We start from the raw sequence: 20,288 nt of genomic DNA, 5'->3' as shown, positions 1-20,288 counted from the left end.
TTAGAGGGGAAAAAAAGATATTTCTTTCTCCAGGATAGAAATATGAGGAATTACAGAGGAATATTCTTTAGTTCATTCATCATCCGCTCTATGTCATGCTCTCTCATAGGCACCTTAAGACCCAATATGAATCTCAATGAACTCTGGAACTCAGCACACGTATAGGGAGAGAGAGAGAGAGATCAGCACATTAAAAAAGCACAGAATGTGGCTGTTTCTAGAATAAAAGTCTGACCCAAGAATAGTGGGGCTTCAGAGATGATTTCAAAGAGGAAGGGGCCTTTGAGCTGAGCTTTGGAAAGATGAGGCACTTGCCAGCTCAGTAAGTTGAAGAAGAAACTTTCCAGGAAGAGCAGTGGTGTGACAAAGGACAGAGGCGTGGGACAGACATGGTTTCATGAAAGTGCCATTTTGAAATCAAACCAGGCTGGATTTTTCTACTGAATTCCTGGCTTTTGCTGTAATTACGACTAACTTCTATGTTTTGTGGATAGCAGTATGGACAAATACAAAAAAGACCTCTTTTCACTAATGTTCAGGTGTTATTTTTTACTCTTAGAACCATTCCATGTCCATTCAGGGACAAAATGGCTAAAAAAGTAGTCAGTGGTTAGAAAGAAGAGCCCAGGCCCATGTGTCTCACAGCTCCAGGGGGCACCATCCACACTGCATTCTGGAGTTACAGATTGTGCCAACCTTACTTGAAAGCCTCATATATTTTCTGAGATACACACACATACACATGAATTTACACTAACCTCAGTTTCTAATAAGTAGCTCAGACCTTTGCTGCACCATCTCAATAATTATAGAATAATTATTTTTTCCGAAGTCCAAGTATATTGAGCACCAGCTAAAATGCAGTTAGTTACAATGCACATTGTCTAATTATGCAAGATGCCATCTCAAGCCTTGCAAATCTCTACAAGCTGAAGACCTGCCTTCCTTAAAGCCCAGTGAAGCTCTTTATGTCATTATGGGTATGGGGGAGCTGATGATTATCCTCCTAACCCATTGGTGCTCATCAGTTAAGTAGGATTTTCAAAACAAGGATCTTGAAGAAATGATCTGAGTGAAATTGAGATACTGAAATGAGGAGACCCCAGACTTTCCCTCTGGAATCAGTCAAAATGGTGCCCGTATTCTTCTCCTTTCTCCACTCTTCTCAAGTTTTGCCCTTATACTTCCTCTAGTTCTTTAGTCCTTACAAAGCAATTTTATTACATCTATTATTATCTCATTTGATTTCTGCAACAAAATTATGAGATATACCTTATATTAATACCCCGTTTTACAGATGAGGAAGCTGAAGTTCCAAAGGGCTATACACCTCACCAATATGATGGCACTGCAAGTCCAATCAAGAGTTTAATTCTGAAACTTACACATTTTCACTCTTCCCTATAGTTTGTAATCCAAGCCTCTTCATGTTTTATCTAGTACATTTCAACCATTTCATACTACCTATCAAGTTAATACAAGCAGCAATATTTATATAGCATTAACTATGTACTAAGCCTGATTTTAAGGACACTGTGTATAGTAACACATCTTCTCAAGATCCTTTGAAGACACTGAATCACTAGTTCACCATGTGACCTTGAAGAAATCCCTGAACGTTTTTGAACCTCAGTTCTCTCCTATGTAAAATGACTAGCTTGGATTAGAACAGAGATATAAGAAACAGATTTTAATCAAGATTGCCCTTTGACCAACTGGTAGTAGCTGCCTGAAGAATTGTATTGAAAAGTATTGAGGCCAAGTGAGGCTCAGCAGTAATTCGGGCAATGATCGATTTGTAGTGCATGTCGAGCGTTTGGAAGGGGGAGTGACGTCATCATGTGCTACAGACTTTCCACCTGTAAACCACGTGAACTCCAAACCCTTTCTTAGCACTAACATTCTATGGCTCTAGGAACCCAGTTAATTCTTCATAATTTATCCAGTGCTGACACGAAACACTAAATTTAGAACATTTAATGTCCTGCCACTGGTCTTCACTTCCCTCCTGTCTCTTTTCTAGTTTTGAAAAAGTTCTAAAAAAGAACAACTTGTTTTTCCTTATCATGAGGGCATATTAGGGTCTTACTCCGAATCCCTCTTACTGTGACTTGCTTCCAGTTTAAAGATAGTGTTCGTGGAGATGGTTACAATGGTGTCTGCTAAGTCTCTGCCAGCCGCAGGCATCCACCCCCAGTACTGTGCCGCTCTCCCCTTTCCAGCTATGTAGTTGCCAAAACAAGACCAAGTAATTGTTCGTACCCTTGTGTCGGCTGTTATTTCTGAGTGCCGACACCTCCTGAGCAAAAGATAGAAAAACTACTAAGGATGACTATTTTATGGAGATGACACAGCAGCATTAAAAAAAAAAAACGAGTTGGTGTTTGCAGATGGAGCACCTTATGCCCTGTCAGTGACTCTGACCCAGGTTCAGCTCCTTTCTCTGCCACCCACCGTTTGTTCATTTGTAAGTTCTGCCCCTATATCCCAGCCTCCACAGAGAATTCTCCATCCCTGGCCTTTTTGAGACAGTGCCATATACTCAACAAGGAGTCAAAAAAGGTGTAGTTTTGAATGTTGACTCTACTGCTTACTAACTGAGGAAACAGGCCCCATCTCTGAGCCTCAGCTTCTTCATCTGTAAGATGGAGATCATCAGAGCACCTACCTCAAAAGAAATGGCTGTGAAAAATAGGAGGCAATGGCTGTGAAAGCCTTTTATAGCCTGTAAAGTGCTATGCAGACATGAATCATCTTTCCTTCATTGCTGTGGCTTTTTTATTTCTCCACCTCGTAATCTCCCTCCCATTACCCCTAGGGCTTTTCATTCTTGAACATGAAAGTGAAAATTGGTTTCAGGTGCTGAGTTCACAGCTATTATGTAATACCAGCTGCCATAGCATCCCTGCAGGCTTCCTTACATAGTCCCTGGTTGTCACAGGGTCTTCAGAATTGGGATGGGCCTTGACATAAGGGATGCTGTCACTGCTGTCTGCCAGTCTTACTGCTCTGAACAAGAACCAGCGCTTTTTGTAGGTTAGAAGTAAACCAAAAAGCAATGGATAAATGAAGAACTGCAGAACTCTGTTCTAACAAAGTCAATCAAAGCTATGTTGCTTTGTCCTAGTTTTCTGAATCACACATTGTAGTTACTGACACCAAATATTTTATTTAAGGTTTGCCTTTAGAATGTCCCATCAGAATGATTTGCAAGGCCATTGTAAAGAGATTCCCATGGGAACATGAGGTGTTATATTTATTTAGAGAAAACCACACTTCCCAAAATGAAAGGTATAGACAGAAACACAAAGTAGAACCTGTCTTTGGCTTCATTCCTCATCCTGTCTCCTACCACTAGAATCAGAATGCAAATTCATTGTCCTCTTTCTTTATGTTAAGTACTGGGGACACAGTGGTGACTGTGGTATGGGGTTCCCAGTCCGGTGCAGAGGCATAAGTATCGCCTGATATTTAAAACCTCTGTTATCTATCCCATGGTCAGGATTCTCCTACCACATATTAATCGTTCCATGGAGATTTCTCTGGACGTTAGTCTAGCATTGCAGTGTTAGTCTACCATGCTTTTATGTCTAAAGCTATGCTTTTTTCCCCGACCATTTTTACACATATCCTCTGAATTCCTATGACCTCTGCATATCTCAGCCTTTAGATAACTAGAGCTTAGCAATCAATCACCTTTATTATTTTTTGGCCCAGCCTCTGTAAATTTTAGTCGTTTCATTTTTTTTTAAGGGAATCACTTTCCTGAATAAAAAAAAAAAAATCATGAATCTGATTCCTCACATACCAAACCCCTGCCCTGATGTGGGAAGGTTCCCTGAACACTTTTGGAGCAGCCATGAGTAGGTTCCACTTAGAAGAAGCACCAATGCCTATTCTCCGTGACTTTAGGAAGTAGCCTAGCAGTGCCATTCTGAGAGTGGGCCCTGCTTGAGAGTGAGGTAAGATGTGACGTAGGCCTGGGGCCATTTCTCACACTTGAAAAAGTAAGACACCCTCACTCCCCCCGCCACCCCACCCCAGGGAAGACAGCTGTAATTCACAGCTTTACCCATATATCGCTTAATTTCCCAAAATCAGTTGTCATTACCAAAACTGTCTGTAATACTAACTCCTTTTATGAAATTAACTCACCCGAGGCTGTGACTTCTGAAGGAGCAGCACATGGCTTTGACAGACTGTGAATGTGTTTTAGGGGCTATGAGGAGGTAAAGCAATGAAATTCATTGCCCTTGGTTTCAGGAAACAGTACCTCATATTACACTCCTCTATAGAAAAGCATACAAAAAGCCCTTTTCAACAGCCCTAAACAATTTCCCCACCAAAAGATAGTTGGTCCTGGGCCTATGCAAATAAAAGAATAGAGCCTTCTGGTTTTGCAGCTGAATCAGACTAATCTCGTGCCTAGTTCATCAACTGGGCAAAATAGATGATTAAAAAAAATAATTGCCTAAAACCAATTTACTTTTCATGGTTATGTGTTGACTTGAGGCTCATCGTGAATCAGAAGACTTATAGCAAATGACACTGGAAGGGGCCGACCCTTATGCTACATTGTCTTCCTTACTTCTCTTTTCAAAGTTTCAAGGCTAGATTTAGCAGCAATTAGAACCAGTGATATAGGGTCCTCCTCAATTTTTTTATCTTCTTAATTGACCCAGCGTTTTCTTGATGAATTAACAGAGTAAAATCCTCCGAGCCCTGTAGTGTGTGCCGATGAAGTTTTTGTCTCATAAATGAAACAAGCAGACATTTGCTTTTGAACGTTCTTCTTTGGGAAATAAAACGGAAGATGAAATAAAAGGTCCAGAAATTCTGGTAATGTAGCAGTAAACTATTGGAAGGACCCTCTCCTTGAACTCAATGGGTTCCTTTTAAGTAGGAATGCTGGATATGATGCCATAGTGCTGCATTTCTCAGTGTCAGACGGAAGGCCGTCTCTTAGACAGCCAGCCTCCAGTTGTTCCTTAGACTTATGACCTTCGATCACCTGGCACTGTAACACTGCTAAACAGCTTTATGAGGGTGAAGGGATTTGGGGAATGGTTCAAGGAGGGAGAGAGCAGGGAAATTAACCCTGAAGTGGGTCTGTTTCCTGGGTTGCAGAGCAGGACTTGTAGCTGTGGTTTGTGATTGGTTGTTAGTCCACCGTAATTTTCCTTTTTTCTCTTCTCAGGAGGACAAGAAGACTTCATTCTTTCTTATGAGCCTGTCACAAGACAGGAAAGTAAGTTTCCCAGCATGCTTTGGTTCCTGATTGACACCATTACAGAAGGGAAAGAGTGAAGGACTAAGGAAAATAAACTCCTTAATAGTCAGCAGTTCCCAGGCCAGACCGTGCTCTCTCTTTGGCCCTGTGACCAAGCAAATAGCTTCCCTGCTGAATGTGGGCAACGACAGCTCCCAAGAGAATGGAACTGCCCTCCAGATGGGAAAGAGCACATCCAAATCATAAAGATCCCCACGTGCAGGATCGATGCATAAAATCTCCATGCAGATTGACATCCACTCAGTATTAAGAAGGGCTTCTTAGCATACCTGTCGTAAGGTATAAGCTACCTTCTAGGCTGCTCCGAAGCCTGGGAGGAATTTATACAGAGGCTAATGGCATCAGAGGAGGAATTGTACCAAATGAACTTTAGAGTTCCTTGTAACCCCATGATTACAAAGGAATTGGGAAAATCCAAGCAGAGTATGGAGAGTATTTTGAGCTAAGGAAAAGAAATTATAAAAACATAAGGTGTGGGCTTCCCTGGTGGCGCAGTGGTTGAGAGTCCGCCTGCCGATGCAGGGGACATGGGTCCGTGCCCTGGTCCGTGACGATCCCACATGCCGTGGAGCGGCTGGGCCCGTGAGCCATGGCCGCTGAGCCTGAGCATCTGGAGCCTGTGCTCCGCAACAGGAGAGGCCACAACAGTGAGAGGCCCGTGTACCGCAAAAAAAAAAAAAAACCCAAAAAGCAAAACATAAGGTGTCATTACTGCAGATGATTACTTTTTAAAGTCATTGCCTAAACAATGGTCAAATAGCTACTTTGGAATCTTCTTTCTCCCATTCAATTGACTAAATTCAGTAGTTGTTTTGTCATTGTGTAGGTATAACTAGAGTAAGCAAAACCTCTCCAAATGTTTCTTTTCATTGACAGACACTGCAGTTGTTTTTCCCTGCAGAAAGTAGACTCAGCCAACACACTGGGTATTAAACATTCCAGAAAGTAGATAAATTCCAGAAAGTAGACTCAGCCAACACACTGAGTGTTAAACATCAATTTCCCTATGCGGGGCTGTATGGGCAGTTTATCCACTGAAGTAATACCCTTACCAGTTCTTGTTGTTTGGCAGTTTTGCCTTAGGATCACAGTGGTTTCCAAGTCTTTCTCCTCAACTGCATCTTCCTTTCCATTTCTGCAGTAAACTATACCCGACCAGTGATTATTCTGGGCCCCATGAAGGATCGGATCAATGACGACTTGATATCTGAATTCCCTGACAAATTTGGCTCCTGTGTGCCTCGTAAGTATCTAAACAAAGCTTGTCTCCTTTTGAGATGATAAAATGTAATTTTGTTCCTCCAGTAGTCTCTCCAGTGATTCAGATACCATCAGTTACCTATTTTCCAGGCATCTCATTTAATTTTCCCCGCCGAACACGTTTCATCTATGCTGCCATGTGTTGTTCTCTATTTAGTGAGTAAATGATGTGGTCCCCTAGAAGGCAGGATGAATCCTTTCTTTGTATCTCCCATAGCATTTAAAATAGCGTAGGTTTGTTTTTTTTGTTGTTGTTTTGTTTTTTAAAAAGGGACCTCCCTGGTGGTCCAGTGGTAATGAATCCGCCTTACAATGCAGGGGATGCGGGTTCCATCCCTGGTCAGGGAACTAAGATCCCACATGCCGCGGGGCAACTAAGCCTGCGTGCCTCAACTAGAGCCCGTGTGCCACAAACTACAGAGCCCATGCACCCTGGAGCCTACACACCAAAACCAGAAAAGAGAAAAACCTGCAGGCCACAACTAGAGAGAAGCCCACGCGCTGCAATGAAAGATCCCGCGTGCGGCAGCTAAGACCCGATGCAGCCAAAAATAAATAAATAAATTTTTTAAAATAAATAAAATAGCATAGGATTACTGATAGGCATCGATATGTTCTTATTGACTGATGGAAATGCCACTGAAGCATCTTTTCCCATAGAATAACGTTACCGAACCAGGTTTGCTGAGATGCCGAGGTTTGCAACAAAGGAAGGGTTAATTCACGAGGCAGCCAAGTGAGGAGACTGGAGAACGAATCTCAGACTCTCAGACTCGCCTCCTCGAAGGCGAGAAACGGGATATTTGTGGGATATTTGTGGGACGAAGGAGCAGGGCGGCCTGAGGTGTGGGGAGCATGGGGAAGGGTGATTGGAAATAAGAAAAAGGTGAGGTAAATGTCGTTCTGTGCAGGTTCAAGTAAGCTACAGGCTTCCTCGTGGCAAGCATGTTCAGAAAGTCGCAGCATTAGCATGTTCTGAGGGTGGAGTTTGGGACCCCCTGATGTCAGGTCACCAAGTGGACATTGACACTTGCCCAGTTGGAGGGTCAGTGGTCTTAACCAGCTCAAGCTCGAACTGGACGCAGCTGACTCTGAGTTACCGAAAAACAGCTCAGGCAAACACATCGTTTGGGTTGTGTGACGCTAGGAGGACATGCAAGTTTTTTTTTGTAACAGCAAAGTGAGCTCAATCAGTGAAGGCAGGTTACAGGTTTAATGGATCTAACTGATGATCACCCTCAGTTACAAGAAAAGAGATCAGAAACAAAGCCATCTATTAAAATCACCTCAGGATGACTTAGGGCCGTGTGTCATTCCAAAACAAAATAGCCTTTCCCAAGTGTTTCACAGCCTCAGGAGTTGGGAAGATGCAGACAAGAAAGATTATAAAATTTTAACCCACCCTCCTGGCCACTGCAAACTTTAATCTGCTTTCTTGTCATTACGGACAACCATCAGGTCTCCTGGTCCCTCTGATACACTCAGGGCTACATGCCTGTAAGAGACTATCTGCTCTCCCTCCTCCCATTCGCCACCCACCCAACTCACCACTTCCATCTCTACTCCCACTGTGTCACATAAAAATACATAGAGGCCTTCTGTGTACATAGACAAACCCACCAGGGAATTTTAATTTATTAGATCATCGAGCTCTTAAATCTGATCTCAACAGATATTTCTTTCTCACTCTACAGTTTTTAAGCTTTATGCTCTGAAGTGTCTCTTACATTTCAAGACTGCAAGTGTCTCCCGGAATACAGAAGAATAGCAAGAATTGCATGTGTGCAGTACATGGGCAGGAGGGAGCTAGGATGACTGTGCTATCTCATGAAACTGTTCTCAGCAAGGATTCTGGGAAGAGACCTTGCCACAGGACATACCCTCAGAGAGACTCCAGATAGAAATGATCAGGTCAAACCCTAGGCCATTCGTCACAGCTCCCAGCTTGTTCCTCCACTTTTGAAAGAAAAAAAAAAATTCTTTAACACCATTTTTACTTTCCCTCCACCTTGCATAGTCTTCTCTTTCTCTTTTTTTAATTAATAGCACTATTTTATGAAAATCAATACATGTTCATTGTACAAAACATGGAAAATGATAAAAAGTTAAACAAGAAAATAAAAATACAGAATCCCACAAGGTACCCAGAGGTAACATCACTGCTAATATTTTCATAGATTTCTACCTATTCTTTCTTTTCATGCATTTTCTTCCATGATTGGGCACATTAGATACATATATTTTTTTGCTTAATATTATTTAAAATTTTATAACTATTTCAAATGATTGTTATATCATAATTAATACTTTCTCACTTATGGGCATTTTGGGTTTTCTCTACTTTTCAATATTATGAATTATAACTCAAATACAATTATAATTATGTGTTTTAATTATTTATAATTTACAAATTAATGTAATGAATATCTTTAATGATAAAACTTCATCCAAAGTTTTGATAATTTTTTTTTTTTTTTTTTTTTTTTTTTTTTTTTTTTTTTGCAGTATGCGGGCCTCTCACTGTTGTGGCCTCTCTCACTGCGGAGCACAGGCTCCGGACGCGCAGGCCCAGCGGCCATGGCTCACGGGCCCAGCCACTCCGTGGCATGTGGGATCCTCCCAGACCGGGGCACGAACCCGCATCCCCTGCATTGGCAGGCGGACTCCCAACCACTGCGCCACCAGGGAAGCCCCGCAAAGTTTTGATAATTTTTAAAGATGGATTTCTAAGAAGAATATCTGGGTCAAAGACCAAAAATATTTTAACATTTTTTTAATGTTAAGGATAAATTATATTTAACCCAATATATCTAGAACAATACCATTTCAGTTGTAATCAGTATAAAAATTGTTGAGGTATTTCATAATTTTTGGTAGTAAGTCTCGGAAATCCAGCGTGTATTTTACACGTATGGACCAGCCCCATTTTAAGTGCTCTTGAATGGCGCTGCTGGTGACCACACTGAGCAGTGCAGGTATAGAATGTATCTTACTCCCTCCTGTATTCTTTTTTTTAATACAATTTTTAAAGATTACTTTCCATTTACAGTTATTACAAAATTATTGGCTACATTTCCCAGTGTTATATAATACATCCTTGAGCCTATCTTACACCCAGTAGTTTGTACCCCCACCCCCTCACCCCTATATTGCCCCTCCCCCCCATAACCACTAGTTTGTTCTCTATATCTGTGAGTCTGCTTCTTTTTTGTTACATTCACTAGTTTGTTGTATTTCTTAGATTCCACATATGAGTGATATCATGCGACATTTATCTTAACTTTTTTTTTTTTATAATGTTAAATTATTTTCCCCTCTCTTCTTGCCAAAAAGTTTAACCATTTCTAACTATGGTTAGAGTTGATGACTTTTAGTCCCTCCTTAACTGTGACCATCTCATTTTACATCTTTTAAAATCCCCGAATATATTTATACTGCATGTCCATTTTTTAATATGAGACATTTTTTTACTTCTTTTCTTGTCCCATAATCTTTTATCATGTGCTAGACATAGTGATGTTACCTTATTGGGCATCTGGATTTTGTTATCTTCCTTTATAGAATATTAAGTTTTTGTTCTGGCAGGTAATAATTTACTGACAAATCAGCTTCTTCCAGTTTTGACTTGGTTTTAGGGTTTCTGGAGGTGGGTCTATAGTAAGTCGAGAGTAACCTCATAAAATGCAGCCCTTCTGGCGTCTCAACCAAATTCACAGTCTGGCTGAACTTCAGAGTCTCCTAGCACTACATGACCTCTAGACACTCCATTTGGAAATGAAAATGGAGTAATGCAGAGTCCTTTCATGTTGCTCTTAAGTATTACAGCCCCAGCACTGTCTGTTGTCTGATGCCTGAAAATATATTTCCATATATTTTGTCTAGTTTTATAGTCTTTACAGTGGGAGGCTAAGCCTGGTACCTGCTACTATGTCATGGTCCTTCATATTACATATTTTTATATATCTGTGTTGAGGGTGTAAAAATATATGTATAAAGGAAGTTTATGAGTATAAAGTTACCTTATTTTCATCTTTTTTGTTTTATAAAGATACTACGAGGCCAAAGCGTGACTACGAGGTGGATGGCAGAGACTATCACTTTGTCATTTCCAGAGAACAAATGGAGAAAGACATCCAAGAGCACAAGTTTATAGAAGCCGGCCAGTACAATGACAACTTATATGGAACCAGTGTGCAGTCTGTGAGATTTGTAGCAGAAAGGGTATGTTCCCCAATCATCTTACGTCTCCCCTGAAGAAGGTTCCCAAGTGGCAAACTGCATTTTTTTGGTCATTACTCTTTCCTGATTTCAGTTGTAAATTTTGATTAAATATTCCTTTTAAGACCTCTAAGCAGAGAATCCCTTTAGAGCAAGATCATTAATCTTTACTCTAATCTCAATAAAGACTGACCTGGCAGGGAGAGGAGGAAAGGAGCTTATAAACCTAAAGGCAATTAACAGCTTGAAGTTTATGGAGATTCACTTTGTCCTTGACTCACTTATCTTTGGCCACAACATTGAATTTACTTTAAAAACTTTGTCACTCTTCATTGTTTAGATCAGGGTCCTCAATTCTTTTTGTTAGCAGGAGTTAACTTTTTATCTCCCTGAAAACTTGAGATCCTCATGGTGGAGGGGTAGATAGATGGGGAGGACTGCCTGGACTGTTGCTGGCAGATATTTTAACTCAGAGGAGGTATAGGTGCTGTGATTCCCCTCCTCCTGATAATTTCAAGGGCGTGGAAATGAGAAGAATGTTCAAGAGAGAATAGGATAGGAAAGCACTTCAGTGTACCTTAAAGATCTAAAGGTAAGATCCTAATGCCTAAAGAAAGATCCTAATCTCCTATGAACACAGAGAACCTAATCAGTGTTCCTTTAAGATCTAAAGGTAAGATCCTAATGCCTAAAGAAAGATCCTAATCTCCTATGAACACAGAGAACCAATTTCATAGAAGAAAAAAAAGAGTTAAGAGGCAATCATATTTGTTGGATTGATTTGATTTGACACAACCTTTCCCCCCCCCTTTTAATGTATTGGTTAAAAAGATTAAACAAGAAATGTTCCTGTCTGTCTGAGAATACAGTAAGAAGGTGGGTCTGCTTTCTTCTCTCTGGAAAGTTGGCTTCTTTGAGCTATATCATACTGTTTCGAATCAGCTTCCCGGATAATGGCATCTATTCTCGTAGACACAACCTTTGTTATCTCGAACTGTTCTGGCCAGTGAATAATCAAACAGCATTTAGACATTTTATATAACTGCTGCATTTCACAGATAGCAAACTTGGAATTTATTTAAGTGATAAAGGCTTGAGCCATCTTAGTGTGTTTCTCCTATAAAAGCTCAAGCACTCCCTGGACTCTTCATTTTTACATGGATATTATGGATGAGTTTCTATCCCCTTTTATTGATTTAAGATTGTTTCTATTTGCATAGTATGCTTTTTCTCTTCTTTTGTAAAGCTCTTTAGCCTCAGGGTAATGAAGCCATTTCCCTCCAGGAGGCAGAATATGATGTGAGGCAAATGTGTCTGTTTTTCCAGAAATACTTTATAAAGCAGCTCCTTGCTCTGAGCACTCATTGCAGTGGAAACCAAGTTAAATGAGGTGTGCTATAGTGTAATAGGGTTTTTATTTGTTAAGAAACAAGATATTTACAGACACTACGCAAGCCTGTCTCTCAGCATTTAAGATAAAATATTTAAGGTAACTCTTTGTATCTGTCTGTTGCTTTATACTAGACTGAGCATATCAAAGGCAGGATACATATAAACACTCAGCAAATGTTTATGGGATTGTTCTAAACTCACATGATTACCATTCTTCCAGATTTAACATTGGTCAGGGTGAGACAATAAGATATCTATTTATTCCAGCCAGTAAGACTTGGGTTTGAGACTTTGGGCAAGTTAGTATCTTTAAGCCTTAGTCTTTTCTTCTGTAAAATGCAGTTGATAATATGTACCTCATAGGTAGGGAATTTCTTCTTTGACAATTTGGAAATTTCTTTTTGACAGTTGTTTTCAGATATGGTTTATGAGCATTTCATGAGGGTGGATTCAGTCATATTACATATGGTTACACAGCTTCCTTGTGCAAAGCATCAGGTATTTATTTAAGGAAATAAAGTTAACTGAGATAACACAAGTAAAATATCTATCCCAGTGACAGACACTTAGTAAAGGAGTAAGAAATATAAATTATTGCAAACATTTGGTTATGACCCTGTATATCAACCTTTGTTTATGCTTTGCAGTGATTCTTTTTCAAAATTTGAAATCCAGTATCTTTTACCTCCCTCTAAAACATACTTACTTTTTTTTTTTTCCTTTTGGTTTGATTATGATCATTCTTCCTGGATTAACTCCATATTTTTCTTCTCTTTCTTCCAGGGCAAACACTGTATACTTGACGTATCAGGAAATGCTATCAAGCGGTTACAAGTTGCCCAGCTCTATCCCATTGCCATCTTCATTAAACCCAAGTCTCTGGAACCTCTGATGTAAGTGGAGGACAGTGGCGGCCTTCATCCAGCCCCCTGTTCCATACGACAGAGCAAATTGTTAACAGCTCTTTGTCATAAATGCTTACAAATGGGAACTGCCATTGTTGATTTTTTTTTTAAGAATTCCCTTTTTTAATGATAGGTGAAAGTTCTTTTGAACCACTAGAGACATAATGTCAATAATTCCTTAAAATGTCCTCACTAATGTTTCTTGATTTTTATTTTCATTTCACAAGTTGTTTTTGTGTGTGTGATATTTTCATTTTGTCTTGCTGTTTTGAAGGTAGGTTGGTTTGGTTTGTTTTTGTTTTATCTTGCTTTGCTTTCCAAATGATAGGAAGCAATCATCTTTAAATTATCTCTTACTTTGGAGAGCAATTCCACTAGTAAATTTTTTTAAATGTGTGGGTTTTCATAGAGGGAGCAAACAATATTTTAGACTCTTTCCATTGGCATTTCATGTTGTTATAGCATAGAATTCTCATGTTTCTTAATTAAAACCTCATGTTATGTAGACCGCTGTCCTTAATAGGGAGTTTTCTTAGTGGCCTGGCAGTAAAACATCTACAAGCTTAACCAATAGCTCCAGACCTGTGTACATTTATAAACAAGGGGAAAATGTATGACTTGGATTTTTTTGTTCTTTTTATCTTTAAGAGAATGTGTAATATATCTTCCTTCAAAAATCAGTAAATAAAATGGGCAGATATTCATGATCTGGCTGTAAAGTAACGATATTTTTTGTGCCAATTTGATAGAAATTGGTGGCATTATTTTGTAGACCACTCTCGTACAAAAGTGACGCTGCAGTAGCCGTAAAAGTAGCAGAGCAAAAAGGCTAAGAGCAGGGACTTGAAAATTAGTCGGGCTAGGTTTGGTTCTTTCCTTTGCCACTGTTCAGTTATGTGAGCTCAGGCAATTTGCTTAACATCTGTAAGATTTAGTTCCACACCTCTAAACTAAGCACATTGATGATGCAGACCTCATAGAGCTAGTGTCAAGGTTAAACAGCGTCTTGAATGTAGAGTTCTCCATATGGTCTTCGGCATATAATAAGCACTCACTAAATGGTAGCTATTATTACTATAAAAGATTTCAAGTTACTTTATTGTAAGAGGAATAAAACTATTTTATCATTACAAACTATGTAAACAGTGCCATTTCCAAGAGGCCACAAAAGATGACACCAGTGTGTCCATTGTAAGAGCTTTGCCCAAATATGCTTCCATTTGGGCCTCAAGACATTAGAGCATTTGACAGGGTTCAGAAGTGAACCACAAAGTAGCAGAAAACAGTGTTTATGGAAAGACCAAAGAAAATGAAATCATTCATCCCAGAGGAGAAAGCAGTTACTTGTAGAGGTTATCGACCAATTATTCGGCACCTTCTCTAGAAGGAAGACGCGACAGTAGCTGGAATTGCAGTCTAAGAGAATTAAGTTAAATACATAGTCGACCTCTAGGGAAATTGCCAGAGGCATATCTTAAAAGCAGAGTAGACTCCCATAAATAAAAGATGGACAAAGGTCCTTACCAGGATGAAAAAATAAAGTCAGGAGGTCACTCTTAGTACCTTCTGCCCCATGAATTTAGGTATTAAATTATATCATAAAGAGCTTTGCCCACAACTAGCACTGTGGAAAAATATGTGTTGAAGATAAAATAATGGTTGTTGATAGTATTATCCCTAATGGTACATATTAAATTCCTCCTCATGTAAGCTACTGTGTTGGGCATTGAGCAAAGTGAATTAAGCAACCGCAAATTTCCTTGCGTAAAAGTGATTTATAATCTGAGAAGGGCCTCGTAAATATTATTAGTACTGCTAACATTAATAAGAAGAATAGAAATGTGGCCCCCACCTCCTGGGAACAGCATCTTAAAGGCCCGTTTCAGAAATAGAAAAATAAGTTTTCACATCATAAACATGCAATGGGATAAGTGGCTTCCCGGGGAAGGGAGGCCTGAGGGAGAAACCAAAGCTGCACATTTGGTTCAGTGCAACACTGGGGGATGTTCCCATCTGGTGCTCAGTAGGAGAAGGTCTACTGCTTCCCACAACTATGAGATGACTTATTTAGTTTTGCCTTAGGGCCCTGTCACGGCCGTGTATCATCAGGAAAATTAAACCTGCTGAAGGCTGGACTCCACAGTGAGATAGTGACTCTGACATCATTTGCTGACTCTGACATCATATGGCGTAGTGCCGTAACGGTGACATTCAAACCAATGTGATCTTATTAGGAAATGCTAGATGCTTACTTTCTAGCTCACTCTTTTTCTGAGGGTTTTACTTCAGGAGCAAAGCTGGCATGAATTGCCCATTCCTCAGGGAGGGGTGAAGGCTAGGTCACCTGGAACAAAAGCATGGCAGCTGTCACATTTAGGCACTGATACATCATCACACACATTATTCTCAAGTGCATCATCCACATCAAACCACAGCACTTATTAGCACGTACGTAGCTGACTCTTCAGAGGAGCATAAAATCAACGGCGTGTATGAAAGAGGTGTTTTTTTACATTGTACCGCCATGTGACTTCTATTCCCCACCCCCATCCCATGGCGATAAGAAGCTTTCCTGTGGCTCTCCACGCTTCCACCCCAATCTGCTTTTACCTTCTTGCTCCCATGATGGCCTGTGTTTACTTCTGTCTTCAACTGTATCATAATTATGTTTGTCTAGCTCTCCAGTCATTCATTGTTTCATTTCTTCATTCACTTATTCATTCAATAAGTTAAGTGTTGACTCAGTTCCATGCCACATGCTAGTGAACAAGCCATGGTCTCTGCCCTCAAAGAACTAGCAGATTGGGCAGGGAGACAAAACAAGTTCATGTATTAGAGGATAAGATCCTAAATTCAGTATTGCTACAGTAAATGCAAAGGGAATTCAGAGAAGACAGACCAGTATGGGCCAGGGATGTCAAAGAAGATCCAGAGCTACATGATTTCTTGACATCTGGAGCAAAACACTTTCTTTCTGTGAGAAGATACCTTGGTTTAGCCCAGCATCTCCTGCCACCCAAGAGTGACAGCCACTCAAAGCTTCTAGGGCTAGTGCTGTTTAGGAAGAGAATTATAGATACCATCCCTCAGTTGAAGATGAGTTTATTTCAACAAGACTTCAGGAAACTCCCACTTCTGTATATTGCAGCCATCAACATCAAGTCCAGAATTGTGTTAGTGTCAGACTTCAGTTTTGTTTTGTGTTTTTCTAAATAAGGGCCTCTTTTGAAAGAAAGTCTTGGTATACTGGAAAGTCTATTTCACTAAAAATTGGTTTCAAAAAAAAAAAAAAAAAAACTTTGAGTTCTTACATCAAATTCACTCTTTTACCTTAGGCAAGTCCCTTTACTACTTCTGACCTCAGTTACTTGCTCTGAAAAAAGAATTAACCTGAGACTACATGCTCCAGACCCAGATGTCTGGCATCCTAAAGTGACATGCTAAGGCAGCAATGCCTTCAGAATTCTACCTGTACCTGCGATGCATCCCGATGGACCAACCAAACTGTCTTTGCTCTTGGCTGAACTTTTATCAGTGCAGTCACACTGAATACGTATTCTTATGATGATCAGAGGCAATGATTGTCAGTCTTTGATTAAGAAAAAATGGGAAGATAAAATAATTCTTACTTAATAAGTACAGTTTGGTTGGCAAAAAATGTTAACACCTAGAGGACATGGGAGGATAAAGCTGACACTGGTTGGGAATCAACAGATTAGGTTATTCTCCCTTTTCCCCCCTCCTCAATTTGTCCTTGAGACTAGATTAGATTTAAATAATCTTCCGATTGATTAAGCAGCACTAACATACAGTTAATGATACACCAGTGGTTGACAAACTAACAGAAAGAAGGACAGAGAATGCCCAGCGTAATTCCTTTACAGCCTGTTCTTCTGTCCGACCAAAAATAAACAAAATAAGCATCGGAGATTCCTTCTTGCCAAGCTCCTCTCTCTGGCTCATTATTTGATATGACTTGCTTAGAGTCTGTTTGAAAATATGTTGGTCCTAGCGCTTTTGATTGTTCCATTCTCTCTGTGTCTTTAATTCAAGCCATCTTTAGCAGCTCCTTGAAATTCCATTGATTATAAAAACAGAGGAAGTTCAGGGCTCTTGAGCCGCGCAAGCTACAGAATGCTTTTTCGGCCTGAAAGATACACACGCCTGAGGGGCCTGTCACATTTTCTGTAATTCGTTGGAAGCACTGTCTCTTTCTCCACTCCACATGTCTCCTGCCCACATTGAAGATGAACAGCAGCCCTTGGGGAGGGTGGGAGAGTCGAGAGATCAAAGCTTTCTGCGAGGTCAGGACCTGAGAACAGTTGAGTCTTGTTCTCTTAGATATAATGAGCTCTGAAAGGCTGTGATGTGTCTTCCCTTCTCTCCATCTCCTCTCCTCTCCTCCCTCTGGCCACCCCAGAAGACTGTGTTCAATTCTACATCCCATGTTCAAAAGAGGTTGAGATAGATGAGAACAAAGTCTAAGGAAGGTTGTCCAGGAAGGTTAGGATTTGGAAATTATATCCAATGAGAGAATAGATGAAGGAAGCAGGACAGTTTTTCCTGGCAAAGCGGAAGCCTCGAGGGACACATCAGCACTTGACTTAAAGACCCAAGGGCCTGACATGGAGGAAGGAAGTTCAGTCCTACTCTGCGGGGCTGCAGAGAACAGAACCAGTGACTGGAAATCATGGCGGGACAGATTCTGCTTCAGTCCCATGTAGGACCAAGAGACTGCCCTCCGAGAGAGTGAGCCCCGTGGGAGGGAGTCCTTGGGGCTGAAAATATTCCAGCAAAGAGGAGTCCCGATGAGGACTAGGAGGCTGCTGCTAAGATTACACTAGGCTTCCTGCAGGACTCATTTTTGCCATGCATTGTAGTTTTTCAGGATTTGGTATGTTCCCTTTCTGTTCTAATAGCAAACTCTCATTTTCCCAGGGAGATGAATAAGCGTTTAACAGAGGAACAAGCCAAGAAAACCTATGACCGTGCAATTAAGCTAGAACAAGAATTTGGAGAATATTTTACAGGTAAAACTTCATTTACATTTGTGCTGTGAGAAAGGAGATAAATTGTCTGACATTTGACATAGAGAGGGCTCTGGGCCTGGTGTACCTGGGCCCTAAGACCTTCCTGCTAAAAACCCCTTATTTCCTTCTACTTCTCCCATTTGATCCAAAACTCTGGTTTCTTTCTTCTTTGGATTCAGCTTCCAGGTTCCCACTGGCCCTACCTGAAACCGTGAGTGGCAGATGCCACTGAGCCATCTCCTGCTATTAAGGAGATTTTAAGCATTAATACCTCATTCAGCTTCTCTCCCTGAGATCATCAGAAAATTTGAAAAAGAAACTTTTAAGGCTCAAAATGTGTACCGTCCAAAACAGTTACTCTTGGGAAGCAAGCCCAGGGCCTCTGTCCTTTGCTTCAGGGACCTATGGGTCTGTCTCCCCATTAGCAGCACTTGAAGAAAATGTTGAAACACTTCCTGTGTTTCAATTAATTCCATGTCAAGTCTCAATGCAAAACTTTTTTTTTTTCTTTTTAAATATTTCCTTGGAAACATGAATTTGGGGGGATATTTTGTCCTGGGTATCACGTCCTGGGTTCTTTAGCCTTAACATGCGTTCATGAAACACTGATCAAATCCAAAGAGCAATCAAACTTTATGGAATTTGCCTTACCACTGATGGTTTAAAAACAAGAACTTTCCTCCTGAGTTACCTTGCATGAAGTTTGGTGTTTTCTTTTTTCTCTCATTCAGAATATGAAAATGCCATGGGCTTAGCAGTTTGCAAATATGTCAAATTGTGTAAATCTTAAGTAACATTTTGGTTAATAACAAAGGTATGAGTTATGTTTCATCCTAAAAGAATATCCAAGATGTTCTTTTAAATGAAAACAATGTACATTTTGACCAGTGGTTTATATTCAGGAATAAAGTATCATAATCAATACATTCTGAGGATTGTTTTTGCAGATCTAAACCATGTTTCAGTCACAATTTATTTTTAAGCCCTAGTGTCATATGGATAGTACTGATGTGTTTGGGATATCTATCTACAAGATAGCTGCTGTTCAAAGGAGATAATAAAATGTATTTCAATCTACTGTAAGTGACTTGGTGTTTTAGGTAATACACAGTTTGTTTGTTTCCTCCTATTTTTATATTTTTTACAAGTAGTTGCCCATAAGGTATTCTCACTACAAACAGCCCTGTAAGGTAAAATCTCAATTTACCAGATTACTTGGAGAATGAATGAGGTTTTCTTTTAAAGGTTTTGGAGGTTGAGGAGATTAACTAAAGTTTCTTCTAAAATCTTTATTATTTCCTCTGTGTCTAAAATACTTGAATTTCTGCCCCTTACAAAATAAATACAGTACGGAGAATATAAGTCTGGCTTTCTTTAATAACAGGGAGCTCTCAATCTGAAAATTGATCAATGCCTAGCTCAGTGCCTGGCCCAGAGTACACACCCATAAAATTTAAATAAATGAATGATTCATTATGCAGAACTACAGAGCGACATGTAGAAAGTAGGAAGACCGTGGTGCATTTATTACCAATCTAGGACATGCCCTGTAAGGATTTTTTTAAATCGTTGTGACTTTGCTTAAGTGAATTTCTGCTTTTTCTTACTAATAAAAAGTAATATTAAGCTTCCTGATGAGTTTGTCTGTCACTATTTGAGCTTCTGCTGCGTGATTGATGGTGGTTCTTCACCAGCCAGCGAGTGATTCCTAACTCCAGTGTGTTTGCTTTTGTTCTAGCTATTGTCCAAGGTGACACCTTAGAAGATATCTATAACCAATGCAAGCTTGTTATTGAAGAGCAATCTGGGCCTTTCATCTGGATTCCCTCAAAGGAGAAGTTATAAATTAGCCACTGCACCTCCAACGATGACAGAAGAGCATTTAGAAGAACAAAATATATATAATATACTACTTGGAGGCTTTTATGTTTCTGTTGCATTTATGTTTTTGCAGTCAATGTGAATTCTTATGAATGTACAACACAAACTGTTTGAAGCCATGAAGGAGAAGGAGGGGCCAAAGGGTGGGACAGAAAAGACATTGCAGTACGCAGGAAGGCTTTGGTTTGCTCAGAGTGCCAGGGGTAGGGACGAACCTCTGACGGGCTTTGTGCCCAAGAGGTGGGCAGCCTCCTCACCCAGCAGATGTCCAGAGCTGATTTAGCTGCTGAGCTCTCTGTGTTTTTTGCTTTA

General features: G+C 40.1%; 1 protein-coding gene across 4 annotated transcripts in view; it reads left to right on the top strand.

Annotated features, from left to right (window-relative positions):
* Positions 1–20,009, top strand: part of DLG2 (discs large MAGUK scaffold protein 2) — a 1,231,136-nt gene extending 1,211,127 nt beyond the window's left edge. For all 4 annotated transcript variants that reach the window (XM_081239496.1, XM_081239495.1, XM_081239497.1 and 1 more), the window contains 6 exons: positions 5,198–5,248; positions 6,432–6,533; positions 10,599–10,771; positions 12,944–13,053; positions 18,004–18,095; positions 19,834–20,009. In XM_081239496.1, the coding sequence (XP_081095622.1) occupies positions 5,198–5,248; positions 6,432–6,533; positions 10,599–10,771; positions 12,944–13,053; positions 18,004–18,095; positions 19,834–19,940 (635 nt within the window). In that variant the 3' untranslated portion in view covers positions 19,941–20,009. The remainder of the gene's footprint in view (positions 1–5,197; positions 5,249–6,431; positions 6,534–10,598; positions 10,772–12,943; positions 13,054–18,003; positions 18,096–19,833) is intronic.
* Positions 20,010–20,288: the final 279 nt, after the last annotated feature.

This window comes from Mesoplodon bidens (assembly GCF_964165515.1).
Source record: "Mesoplodon bidens genome assembly, chromosome: 7".
Taxonomy (NCBI): Eukaryota; Metazoa; Chordata; class Mammalia; order Artiodactyla; family Ziphiidae; genus Mesoplodon; species Mesoplodon bidens.
The sequence above is the reverse complement of the archived record's forward strand: the minus strand, read 5'-3'. Positions and strand labels throughout refer to the sequence as shown.